The sequence below is a fragment of the Paramormyrops kingsleyae genome, chromosome 14 (genome assembly GCF_048594095.1).
Source record: "Paramormyrops kingsleyae isolate MSU_618 chromosome 14, PKINGS_0.4, whole genome shotgun sequence".
NCBI lineage: Eukaryota > Metazoa > Chordata > Actinopteri > Osteoglossiformes > Mormyridae > Paramormyrops > Paramormyrops kingsleyae.
In genome coordinates, this window is record NC_132810.1 from 7030925 (window position 1) to 7050042 (window position 19118).

General features: G+C 51.2%; 1 protein-coding gene across 1 annotated transcript in view; it reads right to left on the reverse strand.

The window, feature by feature from the left end:
- The window catches only part of c14h14orf180 (chromosome 14 C14orf180 homolog), a 135834-nt gene that overhangs the window by 5279 nt on the left and 111437 nt on the right, over nt 1-19118 (reverse strand). Inside the window, exons 7-9 of the mRNA XM_072699199.1 lie at nt 17187-17378; nt 1837-1923; nt 745-871 (exon numbers count right to left, since the gene is read on the reverse strand). Of these exons, the coding sequence (XP_072555300.1) occupies nt 745-871; nt 1837-1923; nt 17187-17378 (406 nt within the window). The remainder of the gene's footprint in view (nt 1-744; nt 872-1836; nt 1924-17186; nt 17379-19118) is intronic.

Consider the following 19118-nt stretch of genomic DNA (forward strand, 5'->3'; position numbering starts at 1 on the left):
CCGGAGACAGGTGAAACCCGAAACGCGTGATAAAAGCGCTGTTTCCATCTGTCTCTCAGGACCGGAATGACAAAGTGCTCGTCCTGCCCGTGGCTTCGGGTACGCCGATGGCCAACTTGGCTCACAGAGAGGGAATTTCCATTCTATTTTCGTAAATGCTGGGCCATGAAAAAGGTCAGCAGCTCAAACCCCCACCCCCGCATACAGAAGCATCACGTAGCACTAGACATTCATCACATTTATTTTAAATGCAAAGGAACAGAAATGAACAAAAAACTAAAATGAACTGTGAACCAAAAATGTTTTCAAATGGAAGCTCCAGAAATGAGAAAGCTAACAGTATGAGGTGTGTGACTCAGAGATCAGCAGAAGGAAGTCCTCCTTGGAGGTGTATTTCCCACTGCACTTCAGAAGCGTGCTGTGGTACTGGGAGGGGCACTCCCACTTGGAAAACCCCTAGTAAGCTCACCAGTGAAGCCCCAGTAACCGCACATGTAAAACTCTCCAAAACTCCCAGAATGCCAGTGCCATCCCTGTTGACCTTTGACACATGCCCCGTCCTCTCATTAACCCTGGCAGGCTGTGATAGGTCCAGCTGGTTAGAAACCTCAGCCTGAAACTGAGGGCTATTTAGTCAGGGAAGCATCAAAGTCAGATGCTTGATGGCTCAGGTCCTTCTATAGGCCAACCGGGAATGGATGCTGGTGCGGGGGCGGGGCATGGCGGCATGTGGGTGGGGCCTACCTTTTGCTCATGATGCACAGCTGGGCCAGTCTCTCATAGTCCTGTGCCTGGGAGGCCAGCTCCGACAGTTCCTCCTCGGGTCGGTCCCATGCAGCGGAACCCAGCGAAGCCGGCGAGTCCTGCGCACCTGCGACGGATATGGCCGTGTAATCAGAGCCCACAGACTGGACCGGGCGGGCGGGTCGGAGCTCCGAGGACCGAGGAAACCGGATCCTTGACGTGGGCACCAAGCCGCTTCTAGGGTGCCAGCAGGGAAAGCATGCAGGCTGGGCGGGTGAGGTGCCCCCATGCCCACACATCCTGTGCCACACAGTACGCAAAGCAGATTGTTCTCCTGAGCTTCCCCATGAGACACCATGTGATTCGGTCACATTACCTACCCTCCCCTAACAGGACAGAGGAGAAAGGGGACAGCGGGGGGAGAAGGTGGAGTGACGAGAAGGTGGGGGGGGGGGGGGACAAGTTAAGTGCTGATTCAGATGCATGGTGGTTGGTGGGGCTCTGAGAATCCCTTAATCAAATAAAGTACAGCAAGGCCATTTGTCTTGTGCGAATCCTGCCTCCTCCCTGCTCCATGCAGAGCGCTGGATGCTGCGTCAGCAGGCCCCCGCCACGGAGAACCGGCCGCGCTCCACCGGGCCCACCAGTCCGGTGACTCATCACCCCCCGGGCAGAGCTTTCGCGGTACATTATAGGGCTGCTGTGGTGCCTGGAGGCGCCAACGCATTTAAGCCCTTAACTGCTGTCTTGTCCACTCTCCCGTCACGTGACCTCAGCACCAACGGCTGGCTTGGTTTGGAATTTTGCGCAGGTCAATCGCAGCACACACACTGGGCTCGTTCTGAGAGTCCTAATGGTTCTGCCAAGGCCCACTTATTTAGAGACTGAGAAACTGAAAACTCAAAGAAGGAGCTCTCCTGTGTACAATGGCAGCAGCCGCCCCCACCCCCCGCCTCCCCATCCCCCCAGCCCAGAGGTAAACAGAGCCATAAGGCACATCTCAAGCTCGACAAGAAGGAAGCAGTTTGAGCACGCCATGAGACGAAGCGGTCTGAGGCGCTGCCCCGGAGGCCGGCCGCTCGGTCAACTTGCCTGCTGCCCCCTGGAGGGCGGTGAGCTCAATCAGCGCCACCTCGTAGAACATCTTCTCCGCCTGGATGAATTGCAGCGCCTTCACATCTGTTTATGACGGTCAAGGAGCAATTAAAAGTTGCTTGTAAGTCAGAAACAAGTACATGAGCCAGGTTTAGGAGATACAGAGCACATCCCTCCCATCCCTGTAACACAACACCTCTGGGTATATGAGGAGTGAACCAGATCGCTTCCAGGAAGGGAGAGGAGCCAGAGCAAACAGTTATGTTATCACTTCTGGATGGAGTTTCCGACCGCACGTGTGTTGGCTATGTGACAGACTGGTGATGCCCCGACTGTGTCTCTCAAACAATGACGTGGCCCAGAAAACACACAAACCCACAAGCGACTCTCTCCAGGAGACAAAGCAGGCAATCCTGGTTCCATCGTAGTCATATTCACCCATTTTTTTTTTGTAAACAGACACCACAAACAGACAACTATGGCAGTGCCTGATGATGCCTGTCAGTGTGTAAAATGCAGAGCCGCTCCTGCCGTCAGTGTCGAGGAGAACAGGCCGCTGGGACTACAGCAGCGGGACGGGCTGTTATCCACCTCTCCCACGACCCCAAAGGTCAGGGACAGAGCGTCCAATCAGGGACATGCAGAATGGGAAAGGTCTCCATCTCTCCGTCCATATCTGAGCTCATCTGTAAACAGGACTGAGTGGGATCTGCCTTTTAGTGAGACAATTCACAGATTTTCCGCTGTTGGATCGAGCAGGACACAGGGGAGTTTACTTTAACACTGGTCTTTGTAAGCACCATCCAAAAAGAGAACACTTTCTCAAAGTAAAGATGACATTTAATGACAGTAACAGGAATAATCAGAAAAAAGGATCAAGCTTTTAAAACAAAATTTAAAACGTTTTTTGGCAATGACCGTTTTTCAAAGGTGTTTTTTCCTGAAGTTCCCAGTGAAGGATTAACAGTGACGTCTGTTGTGGAGCGCCCCTTAATGGTCAGAAGCACCGCCTCACTGTTTCGAACCCCCAAGTTCAATAGGTGAAGGGGAGGAGCGCTGAAGAGGACAGCAGGCGTTTCTTGTTTTGCTCAGCATGCCGGCGCTTTGGAACGTCATTAGGGCGCTACGCAAAGCGGCCGTGTGCTGACAGTGAGCACTTTCAGGCACCGTGATTAAAATGACATCAATGACAATCCCAAAGCACTTTGCTCAAGCTGGGCTACAGTGGAGAAGCCAGGTGTTTCATTTGATTAAACTAACTTCATACAAGTGAGAGTTCGTCTGGCAGTTCACTTAAGGCAGTGCTTCTCAGACCTGGTCCTCGGGAGCCCCAGACAGTTCACGATTTTCTGGGGCTCCCGACGACCAGGTTAGGGCTTAGTTGAAGGTCTTCTGGGGAGCCAGCTAACACTAACGCCTGCTGATCCTCTGCTGGAAACCCTGCTATCCCATCTCAGCAGCAGGATTTGTCCCGAGTGTTTTTTTCACTGCCTCATAAATATGTAACCGCTCCAATAATGGGAGCAGGTACTGAGGTACCTTTGGTGGCCTTAGGGAGATACAGGAGACCCCCGAAGACAGCGACGGTTTCGCCTGCACACATTCTGCAGACTGATGTCCATTTACGGCTACAGACACGGGGGCTGAAGTGCTTTCACCTCCCCGTGTGCCTGTACTGTCACCCAGCGAGAGCCATCCCACCCCAGCACTGGTCTGTCGGGAGAGAGGCTGGCCCTCTTCAGCATGCACATCCCCCACCGACCCAGCGCAGATAAACCTGTCGCTAATTAGAATGTATGAAAAACTTCACAGAGGCTCAAAGTCGTCATGGTTAATCTCCCTAGCAGTAGCCTGAAGGAGATGAGCAGAAGAGAACGTGTGCTGCTTTACTCAGAACTCCAGTCACATGGCGCTGAGACCCACTATACCTGGCGGAAAGGGGGCCCATGATTATTCATTCCTATGTAATTCAGGACTTAGCATCTGATTTAAAGGGCCAGTAACCTAACATCACCTGGGCTGCATTGCTACATACACACTATCTATCTATCTATCTATCTATCTATCTATCTATCTATCTATCCATCCATCCATCCATCCATCCATCCATCCATCCATCCATCCATCCATCCATCCATCCATCCATCCATCCATCCATCCATCCATCCATCCATCCATCCATCCATCCATCCATCCATCCATCCATCCATCACCAAAGAATATAATCCTGGGATAGGAACTGGTGAACTTCTGATCACGAGCACAGCCTCTCCAAACACCATTCCCCAAGCATGCGTGCACACACATACACACACACACGCTTGTAATTATATCTTTGTGGGGACTCTCCATTCATTTCTATGGGAAAACTCTAATCCCAACAATGACAACCTTAACCCCTACCGAGCCCTAACCTTAACCATAAGGAACCAAACAAAATACAAGACTTCTGACTTTGCTAGTTTTTTGATTGCATTCACAGATTTTTTTAAAATACAGTTTCCCCTTGTGGGGACCGAAAAAATGGTAACCAGATAATAACATGTTCTTAATCACATTGTAGGGACATTTGGTCCCCACAATGTAATATATACATCTCACAGACAGATGGACCACACACACAGCTGACAGCAGCTTATACTTTTCTAAGAATGACTGCTTCACACACCAAATTGTTCTGCCCGTTTGCCTGTGGTGAGGCTGTGGGCTGTCGTTCCCAACTGCTTTCACCTCATTTCTGTGACCTTCAGGACGGGAGACCAGCCTCGCCGGACCTTCAGGACGGGAGACCAGCCTCGCCGGACCTTCAGGACGGGAGACCAGCCTCGCCGGACCTTCAGGACGGGAGTCCAGCCTCGCCGGACCTTCAGGACGGGAGACCAGCCTCGCCGGACCTTCAGGACGGGGGCCAGCTGATGCTCCTTCCTCCCAGTGAGTTCCATGGTACCAACAGCCCCTGTGCTAACAGCTCTGGGCAAAATCGCCATCTCAGTGGGTAAGGCCGGCTGACCAATTGGAAGAGCCTGACTCAACACTTCTAAAACATCACCTTCAGCTGGCCTCAGCACAAAGAGTCTTCCTGGTGTGCAGATAATGCGAAAACGGGGGCGGAGCTCACCCCGGAAGGCCAGCACCTATGTGATCGGCACCTCCGCGGGCGTGGGAACCACAGAGCCGCTCGGAGCTCTCACAGGCTGACTGACCCCGTCCCCGACACCACAGAGCGCACGTCACGAAACAGGGGTAATCGGGGCCCCTGATGCATGCTATTACATGCAGGTGTAATCCGGGGCCCCTGATGCATGCTACTAGGCCACGATAGGCTCCAGGTGGAGCAGTGTGGCATGGCCTGAGTGTCTGGGCCGCAGCCATGCATTGGTGCCAGGCCGACGGCGCTCTGACGCGCAGGTCCGACCCCCCGGCGTGTAACACAGCCTCGTACCTGCAGGGTGACGGCACCCCCTGCATTCTCCGCTAAGCCTGCCGACTCTGCGGCTCCAGGGCCCAGCAGGATGCGCAGCAGGGCTGCTGTGAAAAGGATACAGTTCTTCTCCTCGATGAAAAGCTCTGCGATCTGTAAGAGGAAGGGGGGGGGGGGGGCATGTCACATAGGTGATTTAGGGGCTCCATGCCGGAGTTTCGCTTACGGCTGAAGGCACAGTGCCGACACTGGCATCCCGTGAGATTTCTCAGCGGAAAAGGGAACAGAGGCCGGCGTCCTCGCTAAGCTCAGCACAAGAGCTTCCCGACGGCAGCCCTCAGAACACTTTCCATCGCTGTTCCACTGTCCCTCCGGGGAGAATAAAATCCTCCCATTAGAGCTTCACCAAGGTGCCCCGTTTACACCTGAAAGCCCTGTCCGAGCTGTTCTGGGCTCAGCAGATACGGCGCATGCGGTCCTGGAGCAAGAGGCGTCAGGGACTCTGTGCTGTGTCAGGATCAGCTGCAGGCGGGCAGCCGGGCTAAAGATAGCCTTCCCGTTTACCTTAATGTTCGCAGCGCGGGTGCTCTCGTCTTCCCGTCGCCGCGCCTTTTATTGCGCCACAGGCCAAACGCATGTCATGCGACGCACTTCACGCATGGCCTATTTTAGGCTCTGCCGCTGCACTCCCGGCCCGCTCCCCGGCGGGCTCCACGATGCCACCAGTTTACGTGACGCTGACGTGTCCCCAGGCAGCTGGAGTGGCATGGAGACCAGGGAATGCAAACAGGATGTGTGTCCCGGGAGACCGTCCCCTGCAAGCGGGCCCGGGAGCCAGAGGAGACCAGACAAAAACAGCCCTCCCCACCACACTGTGTGTACAGAGACACTGACGTTTTCAATTCGGTCAGAACTTCATCATGAGAGCAGATCCCTTGTCAATCTGCGGTTCAGCGACGGGACATTAGAGCGCACAGTAAACACACGGCACTTCAGCGCTGGCTGCCAATAGCATCACATTATCATAATGACCTCAGCTAACGAATCTCTAATTTTAATTAGGCTACATCCTCATCTCAAGGTCATCTCAGGGAAAAAAGGATGAGAGGAGAAAAAACCATCAGGATGAAAACACAGGGAGCGTGACGGATGTCGAGCATTCGAAAGGTGACAGGTTTTATATAATAAAAGCAAACGTGTGACAGCAGATTCTGGTGCAATGAACGAGGACTCAAGAGTAAACCCACCAGTCCAGACACTCGTTCATCTCATCATTCACCCCTCATCCATCCCTCTATCTATCCATCCATCCACATCCCGAGCTGGGCGCGCGGCCCGCAGGCTCACCTGGTGCAGACAGTTGGGCAGCGAGGGGAAGCTGTGGACGTGGGGCAGCCCCAGCAGGCAGCTGAGGAAGCAGTGCAGCGCCGCCTGCGACTCGCCCTGCTGCTGGAGCCGGCCGCCCAGCTCGAAGAGACCCTCCCTCCCCCCGCTCAGCATGGCGAGCCCCCCATGGCGGCGCCCCGGCCGGGCAAGAAACGCCGCCGCGCCCACAGGCGAGAAACTGCAGGGAGTGCCGGAGAAAATGGCCCGGGAGATGGGCACGGAGAGCGGAGCGCGGGGCTGTCCCGGCCTTCAAGGGCAGGCTCCGGGAACACGGCCGTCTGGGGCTAGCCGTCCGGAAAAGGCAGCTCCATCCTCCCCTCTGCACGGCAGAGCCAGCCTGCCGGCAGGATGGTGGGGCCTGTCGATTGACAGGGATCTGGGCCAATCCCTGCACGAGACACATGCTGTACCGCCGCCCGCGTGAGCTGTCTCACGTGTGACAAATGGGAAGGCGCTCCACAGACGGCTTGGGAGGGAGGGGGAGCAGGGCTCCGTTTAAAGGCACAGGCGCCTGATTTAGGGAGAGCGCCGCTCTGCCTCTATCAGCATATGTTTAATGCTCCGGCTCCCTCTAATAATTTAACCGTGGGAGCGCCAGGGCTGCATGTGTGTGCTGCTCTCACTGCATGAATTATTAAAGGGAAACACGACTGCAGAGAGCTAACGTAATCCCCTCTTTATAGGGCAGCGGCTCAAGAAGGAGTGCAGGACGGAGGCCTGGCAGAGCGGCAGAGCTCGGCTGTAAGGCAGCCCCACGCCCGGAGGCAAGCGGGGTAACAGGCAGCACCAGCGTATCGCTGAGCAAACAAGCACAGCCAATATTTGCGAGGTGGGCCGGGAGTCCATCTGTGTTTGGCTTTCCTGTGCAATCAAGGTAAAAGCGTCATAAATATAAGAGTGCAGGAAATGGATGCGCATTTGCTCTGAACGCAGGGGATGCGAGGTGCTCGCTCAGCGGACGGCGCCCATGCATTGTGGAAGCAACCACTGACCCTGAAGGTGGAGGGGGGGGGGGGAAGACAGAAACGCAAAGCTACGGCCGGCTAGTCGACGCCGCAGAACCCTTTGTTCCACTCCAGCACTGCCCACGTGACCATTTAAGGAGGTTAAAGACCCAGTTCTGGTTAAATGGGTCGTTAGTGGAGGCTGGAGGCGTAAAGGAGGAGAATATGTGTGCGGCTAAGGCCCCGAGGAGCATCTAGCAGGAGTGTCTTCATGACACACTGGGGGATTCAAGGCTGAAAACAGGATTTTGTTCTGGGCTGTGGGGGGGGGGGGGGGGCTGTGCTTCTTGCTTCTGTAATAACTGCATGAAAATCGCTACTTTTCAACACCAGCACTTCTCAAAGCAAAGTGTGAGGGTTCAGAATGAAGACGGAGTCGGAGAGAGCCGTGTGCCAGCGAAGTCCGGGGAAATATCAGATTTAAAGAGAAACAGGATGGACGGCAGAATGAGAGGATGAAACATACGGAGCCTCAGCTCTCACTCCGAGGATGTACCAGAGTGAGGTTCCCAAAGCCATCGCTCCCCTAGGCTACAGATCCCTTAGACAAACGGAAGCGGCAGAGAGAGGAGATCCTGGCCCGGCATCCTCCTGCATCGGTCCCCTGCAGCGGGTCTCCAGGCCCAGCAGCGCTTACAGAATTTCCATTTGACGTTAACGCTCTGCGTGACAATGTCACACAATCCCCAAGTGCAACCAAGAGACACCGAGATAAAATCAACAGTACAGGCCCCGAGTTTCCCAGGGCCACCTGGGGGCGGCCTGCTGGCTCATCACTCATCAGCAGCCACTGCTGTCACCCGAGAGCTTTGGCGGCATTAAACAGAGGGACCGCCGACTGGGACACGACCCCACTTTGGGTGATGATGTGAGCTGCCCTCTAATGAGCAGCATGAGTATGGAAGTGCGGGAACGGGGTCGCAACATTAGGGGACTCAAACCTACCAGTGCTGGAGTCTAAGCAGCTGCTTGTTACCCAGCATGCAGCTCTCCGCCTCGGCCAGCCTGGAGCTCCTGTATCGATTTCTACTTCCTTCCTGAATTTTGGCTGCAATTTCATCGGATGCATGAGGGAGAGCAGTGAGAGCGGCGTGGCGGCTGAGCCACTCTGATATGACCTGCTTGTTTTATTAGGATATTGACTGACGTTCAAGCAGCTTTACGACAGGAATTTACCTGTAATTGCACTATTGATCCTGCCTCCCTCTGGACACCTGAATGAAGGCATCAGTAAGGCTGCGGGCTCCCAGCCGGAGAGGCTCCTCCTTCTCCAAAGACGCCTCTCGCACTCAATCGTGTGCATAATGTTTAAAAATCCTTTGAGTGGATTTATGAAAGAAAGCCTTAATTAATTAGCAATCATTAAGGTCTGACACGCTGTATATCATGCGACATTCACCCAAACGGCCGCCTTTGCTCTCATCAGCAGAGTACAAACCTTGCTGCCACTTCTCTCGGCGTATCAGCGGTGACCCCCCCCCCCCAAGCTGAAAACCTTTCTTGGAAAATGTCCTGTCAGACTGGCCCATTGAGGGGTGTTTGTGATGGAGACACTGGCAGGTTTATGGAAAGGGAATTATCGGGGATCATCCTGGAACTGACTGAGACTGGATCCCTAACTGGGCGCTAACTCAGTTCCCACCACCGATGGCAACATCTGGCCAAAACAGATGCAGCTGGAAAAGCTGAACTCTTCTTGTACTCTTGCACTCAAACTGAACTACCTAATTAGGCTCTTTACCACCATTAATGAATACGGGAAAATAAAAAAGATTTGCTAAGCAGCCAGATAGTCACGAAGAAACATCCCAGTGTGATCAGGCAGACTTCATCCCCACATAACTCATCAGCATCGGGTTTTTGTGCGAACCTCAGCCGAGATAAAAATGTCTACGTGCCTCAGTCTGTTCCACAGAAGAACATCTGCTGAGGAGAGCTGAGCCTGCTCTGCTAAATGGCCTCTATATTTAGGGACCGAACGTGATGAAGAGAAAGGGCTCTCAGGGGATGAAGGACATTAAAATAGCAGGAGCTATTTTCCCAGTGTGGCCTTCTTCACGACGAACAGATTTGGCTCAATCACTTCAAAACCTGTTTTTGTAGAGGTCACCGCATAAACAGCTTTTGGGCTTACATACAAGAGAGAAATGGAAAATAAAGGTTTTCTAAAATGTGTGTCACAAATCCTTTACTTTGTCCCAGGGGACCTCACTGCAGGAGGACTGCCTTACTGTAAATGTAAGCCATCATTCTACCTGACTGCTGATGTTCAGGGCTAAAAACCATAAAATTCACGAATACTCGGTGATCTGGATTGAAGAGTATGACAGAAACACGAAAATCAATGCCTTGGACCCCTTATGACTAGCAGAGTGAACCAAGACCAAGAGCAGCAGGGAGAACCAAGACTGACCTGATCGCAGTGGAGGAGCAGGGAGAACCAAGACTGACATGAACCTAGAGGAGCAGCAGGGAGGACCAAGACTGACCTGATCGCAGTGGAGGAGCAGGGAGAACCAAGACTGACCTGAACCTAGAGGAGCAGCAGGGAGGACCAAGACTGACACGACCCAAGAGGAGCAGCAAGGAGGACGAAGACTGACCTGTCCCTGAGACGCAGCAGGAAGGACTGAGACTGACCTAACCCTGAGAAGCAGCAGGAAAGATGCCTATTAAGCAGGCTCCTCTTTGTCTACACAGCCTCTGTCCTTTACAGGACCTGCCTTGCTGCTTTCTGCCTACAGAGACAGTTTTACAAGCTGCATGTAATCAGTAATAAACACTTCCTCCATCTGTTTCCTTTTTAGTTAATTAACTGACCTCTGAACATCTAAGTATGTTTAGTAGATAAAGCCTCTCAAGGAAGGGCGAACAACGTGGAAGCACTAGGGACACACTCCCTATCCTACACTCCATGCCCCCCCAAATACATCACTGTGCCCTAGTCAGATGAAGCCGGACAGTCGCGATGACATCATGCTGTCCAGAGATCCAAAAGATTGTCAGCAAACTGAATTCTATTTCAAAAGACTACAGTCATACAAATATGATTACATATACCTGCCTTTCTCTCCCGATCTGAATTATACACAGATACAACGGGTTCTCTGCTCCACAGCATAAAATCAATGATAAATGTCAGTCAATATCATTAAAACCAAAAATTACCCAAATGATCCAGGAAAATCCCAGTTTGGCATTTAAAGTTTCTGCTTCATTCACAGCTTTGATTTGTTAAACATCTAATTCTAAATACAACTCTCTCTCTACCTGATTTCTCCACTGATGTCTATTGTGTTGCACGTTGAACAAGGACTTCGATCTACAGCTGTTTTTCCCTCCACTGTCGCCCTCTTGTGGCCACTTCAGAGGAACATCTGCAAAGGTCCTTCCCTGCTCCAGGACACACATCATCAGTTTCAAAGTATAGTACGTACTGTAATATGTGGCAGTTTTGCGACGCACATCAGCAGTTATGTGTTCAAAAACCAATCTCTGTCTCAGCTAAACCCTCTGTCGTCACGCAGCCACAGAACAGCACGCAGCAGTACTGATCTCTGACACAGCAGAGTCGTCTGTTAATTACAGATGATTAGGCCACTCTAATAATTAAAGGCTTCATTTTCCACCTGGCTTACGTGTTGGTGACACTATCACACTGGTGACACTAATCGTGTTTAGGTCAGTAATAGCTTCCATTGGTTTTTACAGCCCAAAGATATGATGCATTTATGCAACGTTTGCACAACCCACGTCTCTATTCAACCAACGTTTTAATGAGCAACACGTCTGAAAAGCAGCATCAGCATGTGGAAGTGGAGTGAGTTTTGTCCACTGAGCTGAAGATGGGGTCAGTGTACTGCGCTCTGGGGCTGCCCAGCCTCTCCTCACTGACCTGGGACCAGCCACATACTTGGGGAGATGAATGAATGACCTGGACGAAGGTCCCCTTCTTAAAACACACTTTCTGTTGCACCAGCTATCCCTAGGTGTTTAACAGTCCACCCTCACTTAGAAAGAGCACCCCCCCCAGGGCTATTTCTTACTGCTGCGAGCTGATTGGTCGACACTGTGACCGGTCTAGGCTGCCATTAACAGCTCACCTCTGTATTGATCAGCCTGAGTGAGCAACTCTATAAACACCCTCACCGGACTGCTGGGAGAGCCACTAACAATGTGGCTTCTCTCTCCCAGCAGGGATTTATAGCAGGGCTCACATTCTGCATGCCCCCCCCCCCCCCGCCTCAGAGCTGCAGCCGTGGGCTGGTATCGGCCCAGTTTCTGGTTTTGCCCTCTGCTTTATCAGGGACAGACACCAGTGAGTTCTGATTAGCCAGTCAAATTAGGGAGCTGGATTATGAAGCAGCTGCGAAGAGTCAAATTCTGCAAGCTCTGCGGATGATTCGGCACGCACGTACTGAGCATGCTCCTCATTACCGCGGCACAACAGAAAGCGAGGATGTCGGTGAACCAGAGGACATGTGTGCGCCGGCTGGCGAGCGCCACGCTGTTTTGGGGCCGGTCCGCCAGCGGGGAGGGCGTTGGCAAGGTCACCAGTGCAGGGAGCAGAGGCCGAGCTAGATGCTGCAAATCTGAGATAAAGGGGATCTGGGAGGAAACATGGCACACAGACGACAGCACAGGAGACAGCACAGGCCAGGACTGTGCGCTTGCTTCAGTAAAGCAGGATTTCATAAAGCAGCAAGAAACTGTGGGAAAAACAGTCAAACATCAATCAAACACAGTAACTAAAGAATAGCCACTTGGCGGCATTCCAGCATGATGCTCGTACACCTGAGCGTCACGTGACCGATGGGGACCACTGCCAGCCGCAGATAACAGGCTCGGCGTGTCACACAGCGTGCTCAAGGCTCATTTTACCCACAAAGACACAACGGCCTTGAAGAATCAAGACTGCACCTCATGACGACTTAGAACTCAACAATAGTTTAACAAAAGCTCCAGAACTCATGTTAACCTGTGTCAACAGGACATTAAAGTGTCCCATCTCGCTGAACATAGAACCATTTGACAACGGGAACCTTATAGCCCCCCTGCTGTCCTTCAGGGCACCTCCCATTTGATGCCACACCCAAATTCGAGAGGCCTGCTAATAGGCTTTCTGCGGGGTGTCTGTTGGAAAGGGAATTTAACCACAGAGCCACTAGCTTCCGGTAAAGCTGGCGGATATCTGCACAGTCAGGTCTCCACATAACTGCTGAGAGATCCTCTCAAATCCTGGCTTGGAAAACTGCGCCACAGAAATGTGTGCTCTCTGGCGCGGAACATGAGGTCATCCCCTGAAAACATGTAGCCTACTTAAGGCTGCGCACGTGACTTGGGAATAATTTTTGCTTGATTGAAGGTAATTTACCTAATCGGCTTTTATTGTGTAAATAAGATATTTACCATCGGTTATTACTACCTTTCTCACTCAACTAATTTTTCTTCCAGCAAACAGAGTCAATCAGAATGTACTTAGCGGATAATAACAGTGTGTTATTCATTCTGAATGTCACATGTGATTATTTTCCATTTAGATCAGCTCTCCCATTTGCTCCGCCCAGTCCCCTCACTGGCTCACATCCCCACCTTCAGGAGCAGCTTCTCCACCCGAGAAGGACGAAGCAGACGGAGATGGGAGGGCGAACGCCTACTGTCATGTCGGGGCTCAGCTTAGGCAAACCAGGTCAAGCGACATCCGGAACCTTCCAGATCTGTTTAAGGTGCTGCCAGCAGCATCTCTGACTGTTACTGGGCAGGCTGAGGCCCCCCCACTCCAAAAGCAGGGCGAGCCGGAGTCTGTGGGGCTCTCGCTCATTCCCGTTAGGGCAGATCGCACTCTGATGTGGGTGACTGGCCACACAAAGGTTTACCTACCCATGGAGGGCTGATGGAGTGATCAGTCGATCTTTTAATTTTTTTACGTTTTATATAAGTGTTTTTTGTTTGGTTTTATGTTTAGCAAGTTCTTATCTTTTATCGTTTGTTGGTGTGCAGCACTTTGGTTCACCTTTGGTTGTGTTTAAATGCGCTTGATGAATGCGCTTGACTTAGCGCATCACGTGGGCCCCTGCAGGTGACGCATGCTGTCAGCCATCAGTCTGCTTTTCTGAGCACAGCACCTTCTTCGTCACCCCCTGTTCACAGTCACACTGCATTTCAGCACCTTGCTAACAAAGAAGCAGCAATATAAGCTCTCTGCAGCCACACGAATCTCCAGCAGCTGCCCTGGGGGAGGAGCCAGCAGACCCGTGTTGGTGTGTGACAGACACAAACGGACCCGGTCCGAACCGAAGGCTGGAATTAACAGAAAGGTTGGTGCTGAAACATAGGGATGCGTATGTTTCAGGGGATGGGGGCCATACCTGAGGAAGAGGGACATCAGCACTCGACGGGCTGCTGGAGAGCATTAAGAAGTGTAGGAACCTTCATGAGGTGTTTCATGGAGTCGAGGCAAACGGCTTCAGGGCTTGGGGGGATGTGCAGGGAGAAGGCCACACCACCGGGCAGTAAAAGGTTATGTGGTCTCCGCACTGTGAATCCTGGAGTCTCTCAAATGTCCTCCCCCTACCTTTTATCTTCCTCCCCCAGTTCGGCAAGGAGGGCATGTAAAATTTTATCAGCCAGAAAATCTAGTCTGTTTTTCAAACGGCCCCTTTTAACAGTCCTCACCAAAGTGGCCATTTTACATGCCAGCGATCGCTCTGCTCCATTCCGCCTGGCAGTCCATAAAAACACAGCGTCTTTTTCCTGAGGAGACGCCATCGGACGGCACTGTGAGAACCCTGGTTATATACTTCTTATCTGCTAGTACTGTAATGGGTCCAGGAGCTGCCCAGATATTGACCTCATTACCCAACGGTTAAGAAGCTGCTCCTAGAGACAGTCGAGAGTGACTTCATCTGAGATGGACTGCACTCCGCTCGACTTGTCCTCCGTATTTTTCTGGCTGGCTGCCACAGCAAGGCCCCCCTAGAGTCTCAGCAGTGCCCCCCCCCCACCATATTCCCAGGTGCTCAGCAGCAGCCACCATAGAGCTCAAGGGCAAGAGATGGAGAATATGCCCTATTTACAGCTAGCACCCCCCCCCCCCCACCCCCGCCGGGTTCAATGTCGGAGAAGCGCCGTTTCTCAGCTCCTTTAGATGCTAAGAGTCTTCACCTCCCTTGGGCTGTGCACAGATGCCCAGTTATGATTCACTTTCACTCGACTGTATTACTGCACTTCCCACCCTGCATGTAAAGGGCATATTCCACAGATTACAGCACTTATCCTGTGTAGTCGAGCACCGTGCAGCTTTTTGATTCCGTTCCCCCTTTTTTGATCTGATGTGCTGCTGGAACCGCAGTTTGGTTCTGGTTCTAGATTACAGACCCATTCTCACCACCAGTTCTATGACCATGCGTGAGAGATCGCAGACCATAGGCAGCAAAGCATCTTTCTGCCTCTCCACATGGGTGCCCTGGCCTTCACATCACTCAAAATTTCGCTATCCCATCATCCATAGTTTCCTGTCTCCTTGACATCCTCCCCCAGCCATGTTTGATCTAGAAAATATATTGCACATTATAATAATTTAAGGGCTAATATCTGTCCTGGCTCTGTCCCATTATGGATGACCTCATCTTCGCTACAGGAGAGCAGACAGTCTGCGGATGGCTGTCCCTCCAGCTCCCGCACAGGCTGCCAAGAGTTCATCTCTGGTTTTTATTACACGATTAAGAAGCGGAATGAATCCCCAGACCAATAGGTGAGCAAATCATCTTCCTGCATAAAACCCAATTAGGCTTCTCTGGCAGCAACCAGTCGCACGACTCTAGTCGTTAATGGCAAATATGGGTCTTTTGTTTTTAGCTAATTGCCTGTAATCGGTTTAAAATGCCCCCACCCCAAGATAGTTAACTCCTGTGACCTACTATGCATATTCAAGCCTATGGAGAACAGGAGAGCTCTGGGGTCAAACTGTTATAGGAGCTGCTGAGAACAGATGCATGACATAGGAGAAGGAAGAGGTGGATACGGGTCTTTAATGACCCCCTGCCCCATAACACTACTGCCCTGACCTTGTTAAAACTCTACAACAGGAGAAGACACACTGACCTTTCACACAATCTACTGAATCAGTCAATACCCAACAGCAAGAGGCCAATGCATTCATGTGCAGGACAAACAAACCCCGGCTGTGTTGGCCAATGCCGGAAATGTCAAGTGCAGCTGGAGAGAAAATCCATCCGGCGACAAGGCCATTGACTTTTCCAACAGCTCCATGTGCAAATGTCCCCCCCCATAAAACACCAGGCTGTGCTCTGTGCTGCAGTTAGATTACAGGAATAGCACCACTTAAAAAAAAAAACACCCCAGCATCACTTGTTATTCTTCCGAAGTCTTGATTCCTGGTCCTCCATCTCATGTTAAAGAGCTTCCCGGAATTCAGAGCATCAGTCCTGTGGGTGAGTATCCCACCTTTGTTGCTACATGGACCAGGCAGTGTGAAAAATTCACTGCTCCTTGTCTTATTCCTCTGTCACCTGACAAAGAAAGACATTAAAGAAAGATTTAATTACAAAGTGATTTCTTTTGTATTCATGGAATTGTTTGAACATAAGAACATAAGAACATAAGAAATTTACAAACGTCGTAATGATGTTGTAGGACAGCCTGCTGAAGCTGCTGTCAGCGCAAAGGACTTCCGGAGACTTCTCGGTCATGCAGTGGACCCTTACACGGTCCACTGCCCCGACGAAGGCTTCCTGGCCACAGCAAAGCATTATTTACGATTACGTCAGGGTGTGCGTGTTTATTGCAGAGCTCAATAATGAGCCTCGCAGTCTTCAGAGGTGAAATTCACATGGTTCGCCCACGTGCCATCATGGCCGTAAAATATGAAACACAACTATGGCTGCACGTGCATCCATAATGCGGTCTTACCACGATTATACACGACAGGTCAAAAGCGAAACATTATTATCTTCCTGTTTATTTTTTAATGAGCTGTCTGTCATTGGAATGATGGCAAAATCCTAAGCAGGAACTTTCTCAGAACGTGAAAGAAGATGAAGATGCCCGTCACAGATCTAGCATGGAGGGACAGCTGATGTCGCTGTCCTGCAGCTCTGACTTAATAGACGAGGCCATTCACAGCAGAACCCGATTTGTTGTGGATGGATCCAGTTTAGGTAAACCAGCTAGCATAGCATAGATTATACTACTGGGCTCCGTCTCATTCGGAATCTGATGACCTCAACTTCTGAAGACTAATGTCCACAGAGCACAAAGTGACCCCACCTGCATTGTCATTCTCGTGTGACATTTCCTCTCTCAATGTTCGGCTGATACCTTCGCATCTGCTTTAAAATTGAGTCGTATTATGGAGAGGGGGGGCGACCTGCCGCAGGCAGGAGGGTTTGCAAGGCAACAGGGGTTGGGAGAGGAGGGGGGGTAGTGCAGATTGAGGGTGTCGCTGATTGCAAGGAAGTGTCTGATGAGAACCCAGGGAGCAGGAACTCTCCTGGGCTTCCAGGCACATTACCTACCAAACAAACGAGCAGGTGATGTCCCCTGAAGGGTATCTCCAGGAACGTGCGGCACGCCCTGGATTGTCCTGGTGTCCAGTAGAACCGCTCTCCCCAGCCAGCCGGAAGGCACATTGGTGCGGGTCTGGTGGTCACAGGAAAGCTGCCCCCTGGCACGTCTCAGTCCCACAGAAAAGCCGTTAAACCCTTCATCTGCTTGGGAAACAAAGAGATTTTAATTATACACCCATGCTGCCCCTCTGAAGCAGCCCTACCTCCCCCAGGGGAGCCTCCATTGCTCCTCAACGTTAATATGGCCACACAAAATCAGACATTAAAAGATCCAGCTTTATATCTCTCCCTGATGCCTCCATCTGAGTCAGGTGGGGGCTGCAGGATTTCCCCAAGCTTTACTATGCCTCAGGCTGCCCTCCCCAATACGGCCTTGGGACCCATCAGTGCAGCTCCCCCCGCCCCCCCAGCTGTTTTTCCAGCTCTCAGTGCAGGCCTCACGGCTCATAAAGAGGGGTTTTTTGATTTTATTGTCCACCAAGCCCTTTGTAAACCAGGCCGGTCAAGGTAATTAATAACCGGGCAGATGAAATTTCAGTGGGCTGGGTCCACATGGCCTATAACTGGCAGGCCTGAGAAAAGTGCGGTCATTAGCCCCCCCCCGGCCCGCAGGATATCTGTTACGTAGATGGAATGCCGTTCATATCGGCCTTTGCACCCAGGGCTGCTCCGCGGTATTAGTTCTGAGTGTGGCATTTCGAATACTCTTCCAACTAATATTGACTTTGCTTTTTTCTCTGTCTTTGAAGTGCCGAATTCCGCATCATGTTTCAGCGCAAGGCGACAGATTAATGTTTCATATCACCATGGAGTTTCGCTGCCGGCTCTGTTTTTAATGGGACCCTAAACGGAATCCCTCTCGATTTCCCAGCTCGCCGTGGCACGGGGCGGGAGCGGGCGCACAGCAGACCATCGCGGAAGGTTAAACAGCAGCCTGTCAGCACAGCAGCCTGTCAGCACAGCAGCTGGCGTTTCAAATCCATTTAAAGGATGTTTGCCTTACAACCGATTACAGATTTGTTTCACTACTAGCGAAATACAACTAAAGAGAATCACTTAATTAAATGATAAATAATGCGTATCTCGTTCAGGGTGCGTCTATCCCCCCCCCCCCCCCCCCCCATCACACAAATCTACACATGATTAACAGTTGTAATATGGATGGATGGATGGATGGAGGAACAATGGCGGTGGAGAAAAAGACCCCAGACAGATGTTTATCGTCATTACAGGTCATGATGGCTATGAAGTCATTGGCACTTGGCGGCTATACAGATGCCATTTTTCCAGACTCTCCTGGTCACTGTGTTGAGGAGGACTGACACAGGTATCTAAAATGGAACAACACTTAATGTAAGTGTGAAAACATCAACTATTTAAACCTTTCGTGCATAGTGGTCAGTACCATGGGCAGCAATTTAAAAGTAATTTTTTTCTGCATGCAAAGGTCTCAGTGTTATAGCTGTACAACAGCCTCTTAAGTAGACACTGCTTCAAAACACCATAAATCAGGTAGTGGAATCCAGCTGTAAGTGCAAACAAACATAGGAACAACTAAAATGGCAGAAAAAAAATCAGATAAGCTATGTACGTGAGGAATATCTCCAGTCCTTCTACAGAAAACATGTTTTCATGAGTGTCACAAATTGCATGCATTGTATATAACTCGAAAATTCAGTATACTAGGTTTTATGGCAGTCCGTTCGTAAATAAGAGATGTCCAACCCGGGGATTGCCTGTTATTTATGTATTTCACAGTGTGTATGGTACAAAAATATTGTTTTTTGTGCTGCTGCATTAGATCTATTCAAAGTTAAGATCTTAGCATCATAGTTTGTAGAGGTCGAGGGCAGCATGAGATACAGAACCGTACAGGGTCAT